Source organism: Anoplopoma fimbria, chromosome 19, assembly GCF_027596085.1.
Source record: "Anoplopoma fimbria isolate UVic2021 breed Golden Eagle Sablefish chromosome 19, Afim_UVic_2022, whole genome shotgun sequence".
Taxonomy (NCBI): Eukaryota; Metazoa; Chordata; class Actinopteri; order Perciformes; family Anoplopomatidae; genus Anoplopoma; species Anoplopoma fimbria.
This window is the reverse complement of record NC_072467.1, coordinates 9,358,537-9,378,909: the sequence shown is the minus strand read 5'-3', so window position 1 is coordinate 9,378,909 and position 20,373 is coordinate 9,358,537. Positions and strand designations below refer to the sequence as shown.

The window sequence follows — 20,373 nt, the reverse complement described above, 5'->3', positions numbered from 1 at the left end:
CAGATTTAGCACTCCTCATAAAGTTTTTCAATCATCCTGCTCTGTGGCACAAAAATGTGAATGAGTTCCGAGACTAAAAGCACAAAAGAGCAGGGATGTACAGACAACCAAAACCCAGAACCCAAAGCCACAAAGATACACAATGATTCAGCAAAGGCCATGAATGGAAGAACTATCCACATCCCCAGACACTGGCATATCTCTGATCGCAGCCACATAACGTGATCCCAAAGGCACTGAAAGACCTCTTAAGAAGCGCCACAGATGACTCCAAAGCCCCCAACCACACACCCTCCAATACTCTGAAATGCAGAGCAGAATGAAACTCTCCAAGAGTGATGTCAGTCCTTCCAAGGCCTTCAACCAGAGTGGTGTGGTGACACTGCTCGCTACAGTCCGCTCTCCCTCCCTCTCTTCCTTGCTCCTCTGCTCTATGTTTCTCCTCTCCACTGGTTCAAATTGCTCCCAGAGGTCCTGTAGCAGTGGATCTTTGCTCGACTTTAGGGTGTGGCTGTAGCGTCCTATCACCATGTCAGCTTCATGGATGATAGCGTTGGAAGACATTTTTCACACAAATATTAAGGAGACAATAAAGTTCTTTAAAACAGATTATTAGAAATACTGTACTGCGAAAAAAATATCACATTCCCTGATTGTAGAATTGAAAACCAGTGGGATCAAACAGAGAATTATCACAACAATTTTCTCGCTGCTGTCTGCTTTCACTCATGCGAGAAATGAGTGCTTTTTCCAAAGACCGTTACTCAGTGTCTCAAAGTGTAAACACATCTGGCTCTGAAATCTCAGTTGGAGCATTGCCTCGTATACATCTGTTTGCTGCAAATCAGCCTTTCCAAAACAACTTGACGAGGAGACAGTTAAAGCTCAAGGGTCCTCATCACCGCCACACATGTGGAACATCCATGTGGAACATCAATGTGTAGTTTCAGTTTGTGAATAGGAAAACTGCAGCAGAACTGCCTGCATGTGGCCTGGGAGAGTTTTTACACCTGCTTGGCTGCTGTGCAATGGAGCAGACACATTTTTATGGTACATTATAACACTGTTCCCCCTGTAGATTCAACCCACTTGTTACAAGACTGGTTCAAAGCTCATCTGTGCCATTTATTAGGCTATATCCGTCCAGATGGACAGCATAAAACTTGATGCAGTATGTTGGAAGTTCAATAAGTATAATATTGACTTTTCCCAAAGCAGCTGATTAAACAGCTTTCCTGGTTTATAGTGGAAAAAAATTGTGTGGAAATGCAATTCATTTCATATCAATGAATCCATAACTGGCCCTTCAGTGCCCTCATCTGACAGTCATTGGTATTACAACTGTACTACAGTTTAATGCACCACATATTAATAACCAGATCAGTGTATATTCAAAGTATTCCTGTTCAGAATAAGCTGAATTATTGGCCTGTGTAGTTGCTGATGCAGCTTCCTCAAGCACAGCTCATACAAACAACCTCACACTCGACACTGTGCTTCTGTGGGTCCTCATCAAAACACCTGCCATGACATAGTTGGGTCACACACCTAAGTTGCGGCTACACACGGCCAGATACACTGGTGAAATATAATCTGGTTCAAGGGAAAGAAAACACCAGGGGGTCTCTGGCAGGTGCAGACTTTACCGTTAAGCAAGGTGGGCAGCGTTATTTGCGTGACGTTAGTGTGGCAAACAAGTTCACTGTTTGAGTTGCAATGGCAGAGATGCGCTATTCCTACATGCTCGTTGACTCCAGGAAAGTGCCAAATTTGATTGTAACCATAAGAAGTAGATGCATCATGATTTCAGTGATTTGGCCCTTGCCATCTTGCATTACAGCTGTCGCCACCCTGGCTTTTTGCAACCAATGAATGTGAGTGACCATATTTGGAATGTGAATAGTGACGTAGAGACGCCATATTTGGCTCTGGTGGTGGCAGCGACCTGTTAATCACACTAAGCCCGCCTTAAAGCATACTCCGCTTTATGGTCTATTTTACTCTAAAATGGTGGCCAGTAGAGAGAATCCAAGTCTTAAGACACTTCCGCATTGGCTTCACCTGTCCGAACCAGAGGTTGCCACCTGGTTGTATCCTTTTCAGCTGAGGTGATTGGTGTTGGCCTCCAGTCTTTCCTTTGTTTTGCCTCTAAATAACACTACGACGTAATCGTGACATTGGCTATAAAAGCAGCTTATGTGACTGATTGGTCCATGAGCAGCGGTCTGCGTAAACTGGATTCTGTGTGTGCTTACCGTAACTGTGATCACTGGGCCATTTTTCCTTCTGACTGTGGTCAGTTTGACTACTTCCACAAAAGTGGGGGGCCTCCTGCTTGCCACCTTTTTGTATTTTGTTAATATATTTATTACATAACATTTTTTACCTTTCTGCATTTGATTTAAACCTGCGGTGGAGAATGACTTTGACAAAGACAAGCAAGTAGGCAGTGGGGCATCTGGTTGAGTAAAACTCTTTGGATAGTTCAGCAGGTCGGGTCAAAGCAGAGGAGAACCTGAAACGAGAATGTGTTGTAGAATTAATATGTCATTTGGACAGTTTCTTTTCAAATCAGAGCTGATATAGAAATCTCACAGGACTGTAAACCTTGTGCCTCACAGGGAGACTGGTCAGGTCTTTGCCATGAAACTGATCAAATGAAAGACCATGTCCCAAAGGTGTCAATTAGGGGGTCTTGGACCAAGATAGTGAGTCCTCAACCCGCAAAAATATATATATATGTTTTTCGGCCCTCCTTTGTTTCTGTTGCTTGGTGCTTCATGCTTTATTTTCTTGCATGTACTTTTTCTCTTGAATCTCCAGGTGAATGGCAGCCAAATGGCCCCGTCACCCTGTACGATTCTGCTGTCAACAAAGCGAGGACAAATTAAGGTGAAGCAGTAGCAATTATTGTAATTATTACTATAATTATTAAAGCATAAATCTCACAGTTAAATTGGGTGTGTATATGGAGTGCAATGGTTTGTAAAATGTTATGATACTACTGAAATCTCCGTTAAACTGTCCCCTGGCCTTATCTCAATCCCTCCCAACCTGCCTGACCGACTGCACTTGGAGCCCCAGTAATGGATACTATTAGCATTGGGCTAATATTATAAGGTTCCTGTTGAACACATAGCCATCTGAGGAGATAGGGATCTGTCATGGGGTTTCATCCATTGATGAATTTTACTTTACCATCTAATACATTGACTTTGTCAGGATTTATGTGCCTTTCAGAGAGTAACTTCAAAATTTACTTAAAATATAAACAAGTTATGCAATTACTTTCCTCATTCAGTCAAAATTCAAGCAATATTCTAGATTTACATATTTCTTTATGTACGTGAAAAAAAGTGCAACAACATGGGACGAAGTGTTTAAAACAATATTACTTTGCCAGTGTCAAGCTTACTGAACTAACAAGTAACATCACACATCTGGTTTTATAGAATGAGCAAACTATGTCTGCAGAGAGAGAAGATCTGTTCTCAGGATAAGCGAAGGACATACCCCATAACTGAAGACAGACAGGTTCCTAGATGTAATGCAAGAAGAAGAAGAAATGGTGCAACATTATGTTAGATAGTTCAGATAAACTCCACATCAACCAGCTACAACATTAAAATGCTGCTTACACATTTACACACATGATAAACGGTTTATGATATGAAAATAGTGCCTTAAAAGACCATTTCTGCAGCATATTTGACTTGTCATGGTAGGAAAAACCATCAGGTGTTCATAATAATATAAGTGATGATGACTCTGTTCTATTTAAGTGTCCCAGTAAGCCACAACAGTGTACCAGTTTGCACAAAACGATGAACCTGAAACTGAAGCAGCTAAATGGAATCCCACCACTACTTATTATTATTTCCAACTGTGCTTTTCCCAGCAAGTTACTTTTGTTCTGATGATAAATCTACTTGGGTAACGTTTTAATGTACTTAAAAAGCACCAATGTATCTAATTGATTTAATATCAGTGTGTCAATTTCAAGGACTTGTACAAGAGGCTTGCTGATACATCGTTAATGTTGTAGTTCCACCTGTGGTTTTCCTGCTATGAAATGTCAGATGTTTGCTGTAAAAAAAAAAGGCAATTGTTACTTTACCTAGTTAAAGGACCTAAATACTTCATCAAGTACTGGAAACAGCCTTCATGATGTTTAAACATGTTTTGCATGTATGGTCTAAAACAGTTTCCTACGTGTTTTTGTTCGGTATCACAGGGCTTATAGTTGGATTTTTACTTCCTGTTTATCTGGTTCAGCTGGATTGATGTTTTGTTTGTAGCATTTATATGACAGTGTACATTATTTAGTGTACAATATGTAGTGTATAGTGCAAAAGCAGAGTACAGTAGGCTCATCCACCCTCGGTACAATGCCCTGAATATTTTATCAGATACGATTTTTATGAATATTTCAGACAAATCTGTTTCTGTTTGACCACCAAGATCAACAAGAGGACAGCATGCTGTTGTCTTATACTGGGACAACTTATTCTCTATACTTTTACGCTTGATGTTGAAATTTGTTTTGGTTACTTCCTGATATGTTACTAACAAAGAAAAATATCATGGAAGGCTATGCAACATTTTTTCCTCCACAAACGGAAATACATTAAGCATAGACATGTCACCTGTGTGTTTAATTCAGAAAAAAATGAAACATTGTCACATAAAATGTTACTGCCCTCTCACAAAGAATTAATTCGTGTTATCAGATTAATATTGTGTCCAAAATTTACTAAAGAAGAAACCAAGTTTTGTTTTTCCCATTTCTAACATGTGAAAAGTTTTCTTATGACACTGAGAAGAAAAGAAAGAAAAAGAAAGACTCTCTCTGGACTTCCTGGTTAATGTTGCTATGGTTACCGACGATGACTTTGTAGAAGCCCCTCCCCTCAGGTTTGCCCGGTCGGTGCTCGGCCAAACTCCTGCCAGTCGACTTGTAAACAGTGAGGGCAGCTCAGAGCGGAGGAGGCTGATAGACCGAGTCAATGAATCCCCCGAACCGGAATTTAACTTTTCATTCACCGGTACGTAAAGTTACATTTTGTTCCTCAAACCAGCTACTGGTTAAAAGTTATCACATGCAAATGGAAATGGAGGTTAAAGGGAGCTTATGTTAAATGTTTATTCACACAATATTACAGTTTCAATGAGGCGTTTTTTTGTCTCAGGAAGTTTCACAGTAAAAGAAAGTGTCACCAGGGGGGAAGGAAGTGAAGGTTTTATCTAATTACACGTGTTATGTGTAACTTACCCTCTTCTCCTGGCAGGGTGCTTAGCTACATATTGTTATTTTATGTCATTACTGATGTAACAATTGAGAAGTAGTTGACAGGTGTAACAGGCAAAGTATCTGCGGATGACGCTGATGTGATTGTTGTTACAAGTGGAAGCGGTCGTGACCTCTCTCCAGGAAGTAGGTGAGAAAAAGTTGGCGACTTGAAGTCACTTGAAATTCCTCCAGCATGTGCGACGAATATTTGGACAATCCTCAATAATATACATTTTGAATTTGACCATCCCTGCCCTGATGTGTTGAGCCGTGCTGGATCATTTAATTCACCATGTGTTCTTGCAGCGCATCGAAGTTATGAAAACCGAAACAGGTTGTTGAAGTTAGGGGTCGTCAAAAGAATGCAACAATGACATTAAACACAACTTTTTTTTTTTTTTCAGCAGCACGAACACAAATCATGAGGAAGGTTTAAGGGACAGATGTCCCAGCAGCTTCATCTCATATTGTATTGTTTGAGAAAAAAGTTACTTTCAGGGAGAAAAACAACGAGAGAACTGATCAGCAGGCAGCAGCATCCACTGTGTTTTTAACTCGTGCAAAAGAAACAAAAGAAGTGTCTTATTCAGAGACCCTTTGTAGTCACACTTTAGACCACAAACTACATTTGCCTCTGACCACTATGTCAGTGTCTGCCTAAAATGTTGCTGTGTCACCTTTGTAGACACTAGAAACTCATGTCTGTTGGACACACTGAAACTCTTATGCAGATATCCTGTCCAATGCAGTGACTATTGGCAATCACCTGTCAGCCTGATCATTCATTTAAACAGATGGACTTTTCCAAAAAAATGTTTATGCTTTTTAGTTCATTTGTGTTTCATAAAACCTCGTTTTAGTTTCCGGTTGGACTTGTTTTGCTCAGAAATCTAACAACTGTTCCATGTCAAACCCTAAAACAGATAAGGCAACTGAATGCAAAGCAGGGAGCTCCAGCATTTAAAAGTTAGATCTTTGGAAAATGGCAACTACTTTAGTTTCAGTACAAATATTATTTTATAATTGATTGTGGTCTAAACAAAATGTATTTTATTCCACACTAAGTATCTGTGTCGACACATATGAGTGTTTTATCTTGTCTGACATCCTTCTACTCTAGTCATAGGTCCCTCACCACCTGCCTCAACACACCTCCCAAGTTTTAACAAAGGAGCCATAAACTTTTCCATGGCTTCCGGCCAATAGGACAGTGTAGAAAATATTAGATAACGTTGTGCATTATCGTGTGCCTCTGGACAAAAACACTACATCACTATTTCCAAACACCAGTTCACCTAAGTTCCCTTTCTTATTTCCTCTCTCATGCTTAATCTTTGTCTGTTGCTCGTTGTGGGTGGATGACTTTCCTCGTGAGGGCTGTTATGTTTGCAAGATGTTGCATAATGTTTTGGCTCAAACTTGCAAGCATGCCATGTTCATTAATAGCAAATGTTATATTATAGAAATGTTGAGACAAAGAAACGTTTGTACACTCATTTTCAAGTACCTCTCTGAAAACCAAATGTTTTCTACGCATAAATATATTTTTTGTACGCTTATTTTATTATTTTGGTCCTGTATATATTCATATAAATGGGAGATCCCGTCAAAAACATAAATTTCAGATAGAATTAGCTTTATGAGCAAAAAATATAGATTATATTTGTGCCAGTACAGGTGTTATAAGGTGTGTGTGTGTGTGTGTGTATTATGTCCCTGACCCTTTATTCTCCTCTGTTGTTCTCCCTGCCTTCATGCATGTCAATGTTTTAACCGTCTGTTTGACTTATACCAGTCCCACATGTCTACATTGCGTTGTTGAACAAACGCACACACACACTGTCATGAATCGACTGAGCTGACTCATGGTGCACCACAGCCTCCGGAAGGCAGTCTTCCAGACCAGTGCACATAGAACGGTAGTCCCCACGAAACCCATCGCTAACTGAGTTATCAGTCAATATTTCCAGGCAGACAAGACTCTCCTCGTCATACCACAACTTTCTTTTGAGTTTTTGGCTTAACTTGTCAGATGACATTAGTCTCAGCGAGGGCCATCGTTTCTGAAATAAAGCAGAAGAGCAGCAGTTGTTTTTGGTGCACAGCACGCAGTGGGCCATGTTTGATAATGCAAATGTAAATCAGACTGATAATGTGTGTGAAAGATGAAAAATGGTGAGAAAAAGAACCATTAATGTATGCACATGTTTACATGATGACACTCACTGGCTGTTTTTTGTGTGAATGAATAATTAGCAGAATAACTAATTAAAAGCAGTCAAAGTGTTACAAATGTAATCAAATCTCTCAAGTCTGTTACTTTAATGCAGCTGTTATTGAGTTATTGATATGCTGGAAATAAGGATGATACATCTGCCTTTTATAGATTTACATTTATAGACTAAACATTTTGTACAATAACATGTTTGTGACGCAATAAATACTTTTTATGTATTTTTGATCTATTTCTATCGGGCAAGGAGCTGTACTTATTTAAACTGAAGACTCTCCTCCTGTCTCTCTCCTAGGTTTCATCGACTAATTAAAGAGGCGGTTGCTAAGAGATGACAATCTGTGACAATTGGTGAGAGCCTCTGATGTAGAGCAGGCTGAAGCTCCACTTCTCCAGGATCTCTTTTCCCCACGCCTCTGTCTGTTACCGGCTCATGTGAGGGACGCGGGAAACGCTCCGAAAGCAAGAGACTCACGAACACCATGGCAGCTTTTACTGCTCCTTGCACCACCACCACCACCACCACAACTACGACCACCGCGGTGGCCCAGACAGCATGGCAAAGGCAAGGAGTTTGCGACGAGGCGGGCAAATATGAGAACGGGGACTTGGGCCAAAACACTATCGTGGAGAAAACCCGCGAGTTCTTCCAGATGTGTGACAACGAGAACAAGGGCTTCATCAACCGACGTGACATGCAGGTGAGCTTGCTGACACACGGGTGAATGCCATGGCTGAGCTTTAATAAATGTTTGTTTCATAAAAGTAATTCAAACTTAGATGATGTAATGTTAGCTTGGACTTAATTTAGGGTGTAACTGACGCAGAAAATAACAGAAACACTTTGTTACAAACTTTAAATAACTTGTGGGAACACCTAAATAACAAAGTATCAGCGCTGTTAGGACACATTTTTTTGCATCCAAAATGGCCATTTTTAGAGATATCATCCATTGCCTGAAATGCAGGCACGGTCTGTGCACTCATTAATGATGCTGATCAGGACAAAGACAGGAAATGTGCACCTTAGTCAAAGCGGCATAAAAGAGAATGAGACACAGAGACCCACGCGGATGCTTTGTCATGCAACTCCTCCACTCACATTATTGTGCAGATTCACTTGCCCCTCTGATATTCATCCCCTGATCCTTTGATGAAGCACTTGTAGTCGGGCATAGGAGCATAAATACAGAGAGGGGAAGCTTTGATCTGATGTTTATAATAATGGCTTGGAAATTAGATGGCAACAGGACAGCGGTCCAGTACTCCTTACATCTATTTATATGACCGTCTGTACTGAAGAGTAAAATCTCGACTTAAAAGCAGCGCTTGTTGCTGTTAGTTATTGAGTTTTACACTTATCTTACATAACCCAAAAGTTGCACATGAGTTTTAACCACAATATTTAACAGCTTAAATGTACGTTTCACACTCTGACCACCAGCCCGCTAGCTTTACAAGTCTACTGTTTGCTGACATTAGGGATATGTTCTGCCCCGATAACACACTTTACAAGAACAGCTGATAATCTGGATCCCTGCCCTGGATTGTATGGGTCGCCTCGGTCAACATTATGCAGCAGTGTAAACACGGCGTAAAGCCCAAAGCTGCTTTTCAGAGGTGTGGCGGTGTTGGCTTTTCCTGTTAATGATCCAGCGGTTACTGTCATGGTCAGAAGGAAGGTTCTCACTCTGTCATGTGCGTTTGGATTCAACCTTTAGTTACAGAGGAGCTGTCTCTCCTTCCCTCTCTAATTGTATCTCAGTCTTCTTAAAATATTCTATTAAAATACTTTCACCAGTCTCACTTGAGCCAACATCTGCTCCTGTGGAGCTGCACAGTGGTCAATAATTAATGACTTGAGCTACACTGGGAAGATTCCAGGTATCAAGGTGTTAAACTGATGTCCATTAAACATTTTTTTCTGGTTAGAATAACAATGAGAACGAGGCTATTTTGAATATAACTTGCATCCTGTGTTATTTAGGCTACTTCAGTCTAATTATGACTGTTAAAAATAACTGTTAGCCACTGGCCTAATGACTGTCCTTATAAGTCTCAAGTAGTAGTTGTTATAGCTACAGTATTGTTAATGTCCTTGAGGATTTGTTATTTCCAATAACAGCTGTGTTTTGTGTCTTTTTAAATAGAGGCTGAATGCAGAGCTCCCTCTCAGCTCGGAGGAGTTGGAGAACGTATTTGATACCCTCGATTCCGACGGCAATGGATACCTAACCCTGGACGAGTTCTCCACCGGCTTCAGTACGTTTTGAGTCTGTTCCTACTTAAAACAACACTGCTTTCACCAGTGGGTGTAATCTGATGTTTGGACTGTGCACTTAAGGTCTTGATTTTTCTAGGTGAGTTTTTATTCGGTCGCAAGATTTCTGTAGCTGAAGGCATGGGGGAGAAGAACGAGTGTAAAAGCCAGTCGGAGGTCCTGTACCAGACCCAGTGGGAGGAGAGCCTGGCAAGAGGAGACGAGGATGAAGAGGAGAAACACTTTTGCATGCTCATGGAGAGCCTCGGAGCCAACAGTGTCTTTGAAGAGTGAGTACGACTTGTATGTGTGTTCTTGTGTTTACAGCGTGTGTTGTCAGGCCAAGGTCTTATCTCTGCACACTTTGTTAACGTCTGCTTTAAGGCTACACTTTATTTTTCAGGGACTTAGCCTGAGACTATAATCAGCTGTGCAAAAATAAACAAGAGTTGGAAGTTTCCACTCACAAGCAAAGCAGTTTCTGTGCTCCTTCTCTGAGCAAGCTGTGCTCTGCCTCTCTGTATTAGAATGTGACTGCTTGAAAATGAAATGCTGTTTGATAGGATCATGTTCAAAACATAGAAATTAGTTTTAAATATCATGATTTGTGAAGAAGATTCACTTCCAGACATTCTTCACAATCTTGTCTGAATCATTAATGTCAATTTTCTCTTCATTGGTTTTTAATACAATATTAAATAAGCGTAAGTAGCTCTCGTTGAGGTCTTTTTAGAGTCTAAAAAGACCTCAACGAGAGTTACTTACGCTTATTTAATATTGTCATCTCACAGTCAAACAAAGCAATGTCTAAAATTTAGACATTGCTTTGTTTGACTGTGAGATATGGTGAATGAAAGGATCTTATGAAATGCTTGACTAGACTCACCTTTAACAAACAACTCCAACTCAATAAAAGTAAACAGTGGTGGAGGTGGATGCCAGATTTAAACATCCTATTGGCTTCCACCTCCTACTTGGTTAGCTCGAGTTGACATTTTAGATGTTCCGATCAGTTTGTGCAGCACTAACTGATATTGATGTTCACAAGACTTTAGGGATATGTACTTGGAACTGTTGAAAAGTCTTCCAGGGATTTGTTTGACTTTCCCTACCTTATCATGTGCCAGAACAGGCACAATATGTAGCAGAACATGACTAAAGTGTCAGACATTTTTGCTGCAATAATAAACAGATGTTTCAAGGCAAAGAACATCATGTCCTTTAAGAAACCACAATGATCTGTTCCTTGAGCTGCTGCCTCTATGTACGTTTATGTGTTTGACTGTTGCTGTGCTTTAATTTCCACCCATGTCCTTGAATTTGTTTGACTTCTAAAAAAAGTGACATTGAATTTCTTGTTTAAAATGTCATTAAAGAAATTGACTTTGACGCTACATTTGGTTACTCCTGCTTCTCCATTCTGTTCTTTTAGTCGAGCTGAAGTGCGCAGTTTGTGGGCCCAGCTGCGCCGAGATGAACCCCACCTTTTATCCAATTTTGAGGACTTCCTGGCCAGAGTGACGACCCAGATTATAGAGGCCAACCGGGAGAAGAGGGAGATGGAGAGCGCACTCAAGAGGTCAGGGAGACATGTAAACGAGGTCATTTAAAACTGTACTGTACGAGTTCAAGTGTGTCGATCTAGGCAGTTGTTTCATGCACACGTTGTGAGGTTCACACTGTACATAGCACATCATCTGAATTGTATCCATACAGGAAAGCAGCAACACACGATGATGAGATCCAACACCTTTATGAGGAAATGGAGCAGCAAATAAAAAATGAAAAAGACAAGATTGTGCTGCAGGTACAAACCCACCTTATCTACAAGTTTTATCAATTTATTGCTAAATTTGGCGTATTCTTCATCACACTTGCACTCTGTCCTCCCGACTCACTCTTTTATCCCTGAACTCAAGGACTATGAGCGCTTTCTGTCTCGCAGTCAAGGCCTGGAGCTGCAGCTGTCTGGTAAGGAGAAAGAGCTGGAACAGCTCTTTCAGAAACAGAGAAGGGTGAGTAAGCTTTAGGCCTAGCGGGAGGATTTCTCAGAAAGTGCACTTCAGTATTCACTCTCCATGAGGAACACTTTACACACACACACACCCTCTCACTTCACCTATCAAATATGGAAATTCAGCTGTCAGAGCAGCAACACACATGAAACACATTAAACAAGACGACAGATAACAGAATGCTGTAAATCCGCTTATAAAGTGATTTGGTACCACTGTGCCATAAACACTCCTATTAAACCATCATTGTAAAACACAGTGATAGACCTCTGAGCCCAGTAGGCTACACATACATAAAATCATGTTCAAACAACAAACAAAACAGATTATACAATTTCTGAAATACATAAAATGAATGAGAATTTGAAGTGTTTTATGAAGTAGATGAGTTGGTTTATTTGTGACTATGATCTATCTATATATATATATATATATATATACTTGATATGTAGAACCAGAATGGTATGGACTGAGACTGTATCTTTAATATGTAATCATCACTAATGGTGCGGCTGTTTAAGGTGACGTTAAGGGACTACATTATATACTGGCGGGTAGCTTGATCCATAATAAAACATCATAATTTATTAGTTGATTTAAAAAAAATACATATTAATCTCAACATTAAAAAGTCAGAAGTACCTAGTAACTAATGTGAAATGTGTGTAAAGTAAGTAAGTAGAAGTATAAAGCAGCAGGAAATGAATGCCTCAAATAAAGTTCAAGTACCTCAAAATTGCAAATAATTACAGCACGTTCCACCGCTCGGTAAGGATGTCAAATAATAGTTGTGAACGAGCAGATTTGCATCTACTCGATGCTTCTCCAGTGAGTTTTTTTCTGCAGCAGCAACAGCTTGTGTTGATAGATACTAGTTAATAGGTTCTGCCACATCTTCATTTGCAGACGTGCACTCTTGGCTAATTAGCTAACTGAAATTAACTCTTCTTCTTCTCCCAGCACCTTACACCTCTAATTAATAAGTCTGCTGTTTACAAAGGGTTTGCAGAGAACAATTATCCACACAGTGGCGTACAGGCCTTTACAGCTTTAAAAGCATTGAGTAGGGTTCGGCTCATGATTGATCAGTCAATGGCATTGATCTAACAAAAGCAGTTTGTTGAAAAGTATTCAAAGGCAGTCAGCTGTTTGACGGTGTTATGTCTTTACATCATGTTGTCTCCTAACGTTTATTCTATGACTATGGGTTAAAGACTCGCTGTGCATTTATAAGCCATGCATTTTAAGACATGAGAGCACAATGGTTGGAGTAGATTGTGTGAATGTGTACTACTAGGGGTCGCTAAGGTCACACATTTTTATCTTCCTCGTGCTAAAGATGGTATTCATGTTGATGTGATCAGAGAGGAACTTTAGAGACACGTGATTTAATATTATTAAATTAAAGGTCTGTCCTACAAGAAATGGCTTGATCCTTGTGTGGAGCACTGTGACAATCGATTCCATCGAAACCAAAGTAATCCCAAAGTATTTTTTACTTGTTTCGTTTTTGACCACCGGTCTGTCTCCAGTTGGAACTTCAGTGCCAGGAGCTTCACAGTGAACAACATGTGACCAAGGTGGAGAACGTGAAGCTGAAGCACAAGAATGACGAGTTAGCACGGGAGCTGGACCACACAAGCCAAGAGCTGATTTTGGCACAGGACCAGCTGAATGTGCTGCAGGAGCAGTCCACGCAGCTTCACGAGGACAAGGAGATGTGAGTTGCAACTATTCTGTGTTCATCATCACTCCTGCACTGATTGTTCTTATTGCTTCCTAATTAGATCACATGTATTTGCTACTAACCAAAGTGATAAATTATTTATACACAATTTATCCTGTCAACAAAACATGATTTTAGGCTGTAACCTACAATGACAATTATTTTTATATACTGCATATCTACAATCAATTATAAAAGACAAGGGTTAATGTATGTTTCAAAAGCTGTGCTCTTGATGAAAATATGCTCTGGTTCATAATATCCTCACTTGTTTTTAATAAAGTGTTTTAAGTGCATACTGTCGCTGGTCCTAGAGCGGTTGTAATAAAAGCATTCATTGTCTTTCAACACAGGGAAATCTACAGACTGACTGAGGGACTGCAGCGAGAGCGAGCGGGCCTCCTCAAACAACTGGACCTTTTGAGGTTTGGATCCAGAGGTGCAGCTGTACTGGCCCAACTTAAGAAAAAAACAAAACACAATACAGAGACATGACATGGATATTTATCTTGTGATTTTAAATCAGCCTTCCACTGGTATCCAACAATGTAAACTACTGTTCCAGGGATTCACGCTAACGCCTGCTAGTCTTTAATCAAGTGACATATATTGTTTACCCAAGGAAAGACCCGTTGTTATATACCTGTGGAGGGCAGGATGCTCCAGAGTTATCATGGCTTGTTTATTGTTCAACAGAAAGCAGCCTATCAAACAAGGCCAGGCATCCATATTGATATTGACTTTAACATAAATTGTGTAAAGGTTAAATCTTGTGAAAGGATTATCACTCTCTCTTTAATATCTTTATTTCTCTGTTGTATCCAGGGAAATGAACAAACATTTACGGGATGAAAAGGACATATTCTTACAGGTATGTGCTGTTTATTATAGCGGAATAATAAGATAAGATAAGATAAGATAAGATAATCCTTTATTAGTCCCGCAGCGGGGAAATTTGCAGACTTACAACAGCGTAGCGTAAAGTGCACACAAGAGACATAGTAGAAGAAGACAAGCTAAAAATAAAAAATAAAAATAAAATAAAACAAGTATTATAAATAAGCAATAAAAAAAAAACAGTAGAAAAAACAACAATAACTGAAATATTATATTTACAGACAGAGAAAAAAACAACAACTATTTTAACTATTTTTAACTTTTTTAACTATTATTGCACAGTGTAATGTGTAATGTATTGCACAGGTTTTTATTGTCATGAAATTATTATTGTCATGTGGTCATGTGGTCTGCTGGGAGCAGAGTTGGTTGTGCAGCCTGACAGCAGCAGGCTGTCAGGCACTGTATTACTTAAAGTTCCCCTGTCCGCACTTCATATGCCCTCTTTTTTAAAGATTATAGGAAATGAAAAAAGTGTTAACAAGAGTCTAGAATAGCCATCCCAAAATTTAGATTGGAACCCTGAATCTAATACTGCGATATGAATAACAACTTTTTTTATTTCATTTCATTTTTATTTCATCAGAATCCAAAGAAAACACCAAGTTTGAAGCAAATGCCTTCAATCAGTGTTTTGCAACACACAAAAACAAATATCTTCAAAAGGTAAACCGTCACACAAGCCACAGTTTGTACAGCACATGTTCTGCTTTCATCATCGAGTTTGTTGGACCTGGGTTGTTACAAATAGTACTGTAGTGTGTACTATAATGTCACTTTCTATCTGCAGTGAGGATGAGGAGGATCCGAACACCAGCTCTGTGAGGCACAACCTAACCAACGGGTCATGCCATTCCTCTTGTGCAGCAGACAAAAGAGGTCACCTCCAGAGGATCATCTCCATCGAGGAGGACCACCTCCCAGACTTGCTCCAGAAAGACTGTCAGCCCCAAACCCCACTTCAGGAGTGTAGTGAAGAGGAGGAGGCCTCAGACAGTGAGGAGAATATAGACTTGGTGATGAGCAATATTTACCCTTGTGCATCTTCTGCCCAGCAGCAAAAGTCGAAGGAAGATGTGGAGAAAAGTGAAACCCCCTTATCTCCGAGGGGTCAGCCTGTTGGCAAGGAGACCAGCATAAACGTAAGCAAGGATGCAATACCTGCAAGTGTTTGTACAATTTATTTTAATGGCAAAGAGCTCCCTTTTTCCAAGCCATGTAGTAGTTATAGGGAGGAGACGTTCTAACTGTTGTCTAACTAGTGACCTCATTATGTACAGTACGGCCCTGTTGTAGCCTCCCTCACACAGAGAGGAGTCAGCCACTTAACCAATTTCTTTCTTCAGGAGGAGGGTGGTCCCTCTCTGCCCGATCGCCTCTTCAAGATCGTCCTGGTGGGGAACTCTAGCGTAGGAAAGACCTCCCTCCTTCGGCGATTTTGCGACGACTGCTTCCGCCCCGGCACTTCTGCTACTGTGGGTACGTACAGTAAAGTGCAAACACACTCTTGTTAGTTCCTGTGAGCAAGTGCAACAGAACACCCAGCCCGGTTGACTTCAGGCTGTGTATGTGTTGGCTTACAAAGCTCTTGAAATTAGTTTTTTTCTTAGTGAGACTAAGTACAGCAGTGTCAGCAGTGAAAGGACAGGCTATAAGACTGTACATAGGCTTGTTCTGTGGTTAATCATTGTGCTAAACATTCTGATAAACCTGTATGCTGAGGTCCCTCTGTATAGTCTCTGATATGTCTCGGAGGAACAGCTTACCGGCTGACTTATTGTCATTTGTTTGATTCAGCTGTTAGAAGATTTAATTTTGATAAAGATAAATAAAAGTGATTCAAGGCTTCTGTCAATGTGCTGCAGTTAAGCCTTTGAAAACCCTTGAGTTAAGTTTGTAAGTAACACCACTTGTTTTTCTCATATAAAAATGTCCAGTTTTAGTTTTTCAGGTTCATTGACTCAAACATTATTTTTCCAGTATAAATTATAATCTTGTTTAAATTGTTTTACCCTAAAATAAGGGAATAATCACATGCATTTAGTGTATAGATTTGCATATTTCTACGTATGTGTAAAATAATTTGTTTAGTGTTAGAACAGTAGAGAGTAACAAGATTAAAACTGAATGTGCAGACTGAATACCTTTCTTGTCTGTTTGTGCAGGTATAGATTACAGTGTAAAGACAATAGCTGTGGACAATAGCCAGGTGGCACTGCAGTTGTGGGACACAGCAGGACAGGAGAGGTAAAGACATGATCACATTTGAAAAGAGTCTATTGTGTACTGCAACATGCTGTGTGCCACTACTTTCTTTCTTAAAAGTTCTATTGAATCAAATAGTTTCCTTGTAAAAGCTAAAATATGATTTTTTTTTTGTACTTAATGCACCTCAGATCTCATTTGAACACATTATTCCTGTATTTTTCACAATTTGTACAAAAGCAGCTAAAGCCAAGAGGGAGTTTTCAGGGATTTTTGAAGCACCAGTGAAAACACAACAAAACACTTCCTCTTTTCATGTACTTGCCCCCTCACCCCCTGCAGGTATCGGAGCATCACTAAACAATTCTTCCGCAAGGCTGACGGTGTGGTTGTGATGTATGATGTCACAACCGTGCAGAGCTTCACAGCTGTCAGACAGTGGCTGACAAGCGTAAAGGTAAGACGCCAACAGTCACCCTGCGCTTCACTGATATAGAAATACCACAAGCAGAGCAAATGTTTTAGTTTTACTCAGTGTTTCTGTGCAGTTTTTTTTTTCCACTATTTTGATTCCCTTTAGCAGGTTGAAAGGAATCAGAGAGGGTATATGTTAAATATATATTTCACAGTTTTGTAATGTAGAAGATATATGGCAAATGAAGGTTAGCTGCTAAATTGGGTTACAGCGATGCTTCCGTACACCTGGCTGGTTTCCCACTGGGGAGCCAATAGCAACAGGGAAGCTGGTGGCCTTGTCTTTAAACTGCACGGGGCTCTTTTAAGATCTTTATCCTTTGTTTTTTTTTCTTTCACAGGAAGGCGCAGGCGAGGACATCCCCATCATGCTCTTGGGAAACAAAACGGACAAGGAGATTGAGAGACAAGTTCAGAAAGGAATGGGGGAAAGACTAGCCAAGGTCTGTTTGTGTTTGTGTTTTGTCCGCTAAGCTCAAGGTTCTAGCAGACAAATCAGTGTCCATCCAGGGGTGCAATTTTTTAAGTTATGATAAATGAAAGAAGCATGATTACAGAAGAGAGAGTGAGTATAATGAGGAAGCGACCTCATCTCATCCTATTTTTTTTAAGTCTTTAGCGTGTAATGTAGTTTCTATGGTGACTGAGAAGGTGAGGTAATATTGTTACATCAGATTTATTTCTCTGTGCTTTTAAAACTATTAATACAGATTTGACTTTAACCCTGATCATGGTGCAGTAGTTTAAACTTGTCCGTCTCTTTTTCAGGACTGCCAAATGACTTTCTATGAGTGCAGCGCATGCTCAGGACACAATGTGATGGAGTCCATGATTCATTTAGCCAGGTGAGCAAAAGTAATGGCTGTAATCTTGTGTTAAGTTTAACATGCTTCCAGTTATCTGTGTTTTATTGGGCCAAAATCACACGCATAACCAACACCGCTGCCCGGATAGCTGGTCTCCCAACACCCGACCTCGTCCAGGTGCAGGTACCGAACTCTGAGGTGCAGAAGGGCTTACTTCGGGAAAAGCCTGATCCCTGCAGCCATGACCTTGAACAGCAGGCCTCTGTGTGTACTGTTGTCCGTCATTGTATGTTGTTACTGTGTGCTGTTGTATTTACCGCTGTCTGATGTGTACAGTGTTGTGGGAAATAATTTCAGCTTTGAGGGACAATGAATTTGAAAGTAAAGTATAGTTGAAGACTTTTCAAAGGGATTATTTCTGTACTGTAATAAGGCATGACATGGAGTTTGTTTTAGGCACAAAGGCCGATTTTTCATCAGCTGGCTCCAGAAAACACAACAGAATTGAAAATATCTGCATTGATTACAGTTTCAATGGCGTGAAGGACACAATCAAATGTTCATGTCAATGTTTAAATCAAATCTGTGTTCTCTGTTTGACGATAATCTTCAAATCAATTAGAGGTGTACAGTAAACATGTGCCGCGATGTGCTTCATTTAATCTCTATTACCGCTCGACCATAAGGCTCTACTCTCAGGGGTTACTGCACGCTGTGACAAACAGCAAATCAGCATTTAATACACAGCAAACATGACAAATAGGGAAGAAGTGTTGGCGTAATCCCCCAGCGACTAATCCCCAAAAGCCTTTACAGACCTGACACAGACAGAGCAGAACTGAAGCATGTGTAGGTTGGATGCAGTAGCAGTAACAGCAGCAAAACATCTGTACGTTCTCACACAGTAGCGTTTCCTTCCAGACCTTGCTCATTTGTTTATTCCTCATTTTGTCCCTCAGAATTCTGAAAGAGCAAGAGGACAGGGAGAAGGAGAAGACGGTCCAGCTGGTCGGCGACCCTTCAGAGAAGAAGAGATCCTGCTGCTAACAGTAAAACAGCTGACACACACACACACACACACACACACACACACACACACACACACACACACACACACACACACACACACACACACACACACACACAAACACACACGCACACACAGTAGCACTACCCTTTACTAAGACCACATGAGGACATGTTATTCTGAACATCAGCACAACTGTTCCTCCCACAGTCTTCCACTTTGTGGCACTCTGGGTACACCCAACACCACGGGCTGTATGTATGTTGTCGTGTGTCACAGATGTTAATTCTATATTATAAACAGTCCACTCTAAGTTGTTCTAAAAAGAAGAAGAATGTCAAAAGTTCAAAGAAAATAATATATAAAAACAACTGAACAAATGTTAGTCAAACTGAGTCGATTTTGAGTCAAACTTAGACCTTTTGTTTTTTAAATGTACAATGAACAACTGTGTCTCTTAAATATTTATTTGTCACATGTGGGCCTTTTACTCTATCTGTGTAATGTGGTTTTTTTTTTAGCTGTTCTGCTTCTTCCCCTTTTGTACAAATACATGACATGGACCTAAAAACACAAACAACTGTAAAATGTAATGCTTTATCAAACAACCTTGCAGTAAACACTACCTTGGTGAAGCTTTTGTTTTTTTTAGATAGTGTCAAAGAGGTGTTGATTAACCATTAGGGCTAAGATTAGTTATAGTGTTATGTGGCATTGCAGGATAAGGCACGGATGTCTTAGTTTCTTCACCGGGTGGACAAAGTAAAAATAAACTACTAGCATGCAGCACAGTACCAAAGTAATGTGCTTCTGTGTTGTGTCACATGATTTTACAAAAATATGGTGTGTTTGAATAATGGAGAACTAAAAAGGATAAGCTTCAAATGTAGAATTTGTAGCAGGGCTGTCATTTTAGTATTTCATTTTACAGCCATTTGTGTTATTTTATCCTCAGTATATTATTATTGATCTGTAATTCTTTTTTGTTGTTGTTGTTGTATTAGTGCTGAAGGTTGTTATGCTACCTGAGCATTTCGTCGGGAGGTTGACTCAGTTGTGTGTCTAGAAAGTAACAAAGAGCTTTATTTACACCAACAGACAAAATTATGTTCATCACTTTAATCTGCCTCTGTGCCAAGTATTTTATGTAAATTGTGTCACTATACCATGTTAAGATAGTTATGAAATGTATTTGTTACAGCAAGGCTAAAAATAGAATGGTAAAAAGTTCAGATTTTCACAATTTGATATCACTAATCTTGCTCCACTACTGCCAGTGTCTTGCACATCACTTTAATGTTAATAAGAAACATGTAAATACAAAAAACAAATAAATAAATAATTGTCATGTTAATGTGTAAAATACTTCTTCTTCCTGGTACATTGACATTAAAATAAGTCATACAGCATCACCCAGTGGACCAGAGTGGACATTGCTGT

At 39.9% G+C, this 20,373-nt stretch overlaps 1 protein-coding gene across 2 annotated transcripts; it reads left to right on the top strand.

Moving 5' to 3' along the window:
* The first annotated feature begins 4,968 nt into the window (after positions 1-4,968).
* cracr2aa (calcium release activated channel regulator 2Aa) lies at positions 4,969-20,322 on the top strand. Of its 2 annotated transcripts, none has more exons than XM_054619386.1 (18): positions 4,969-5,045; positions 7,819-8,224; positions 9,674-9,785; positions 9,884-10,073; positions 11,216-11,362; positions 11,500-11,590; positions 11,703-11,798; positions 13,331-13,518; positions 13,878-13,949; positions 14,350-14,395; positions 15,008-15,087; positions 15,212-15,563; positions 15,768-15,900; positions 16,587-16,668; positions 16,969-17,083; positions 17,442-17,543; positions 17,869-17,945; positions 18,866-20,322. In XM_054619386.1, the coding sequence occupies exons 2-18, from the start codon at positions 8,006-8,008 to the stop codon at positions 18,951-18,953; spliced, it is 2,190 nt and encodes a 729-aa protein (XP_054475361.1). In that variant the 5' UTR covers positions 4,969-5,045; positions 7,819-8,005; the 3' UTR covers positions 18,954-20,322. The 2 variants fall into 2 exon arrangements, with proteins under 2 accessions (XP_054475361.1, XP_054475362.1); XM_054619387.1 differs by lacking the exon at positions 4,969-5,045 and adding an exon at positions 5,372-5,438.
* Positions 20,323-20,373: the final 51 nt, after the last annotated feature.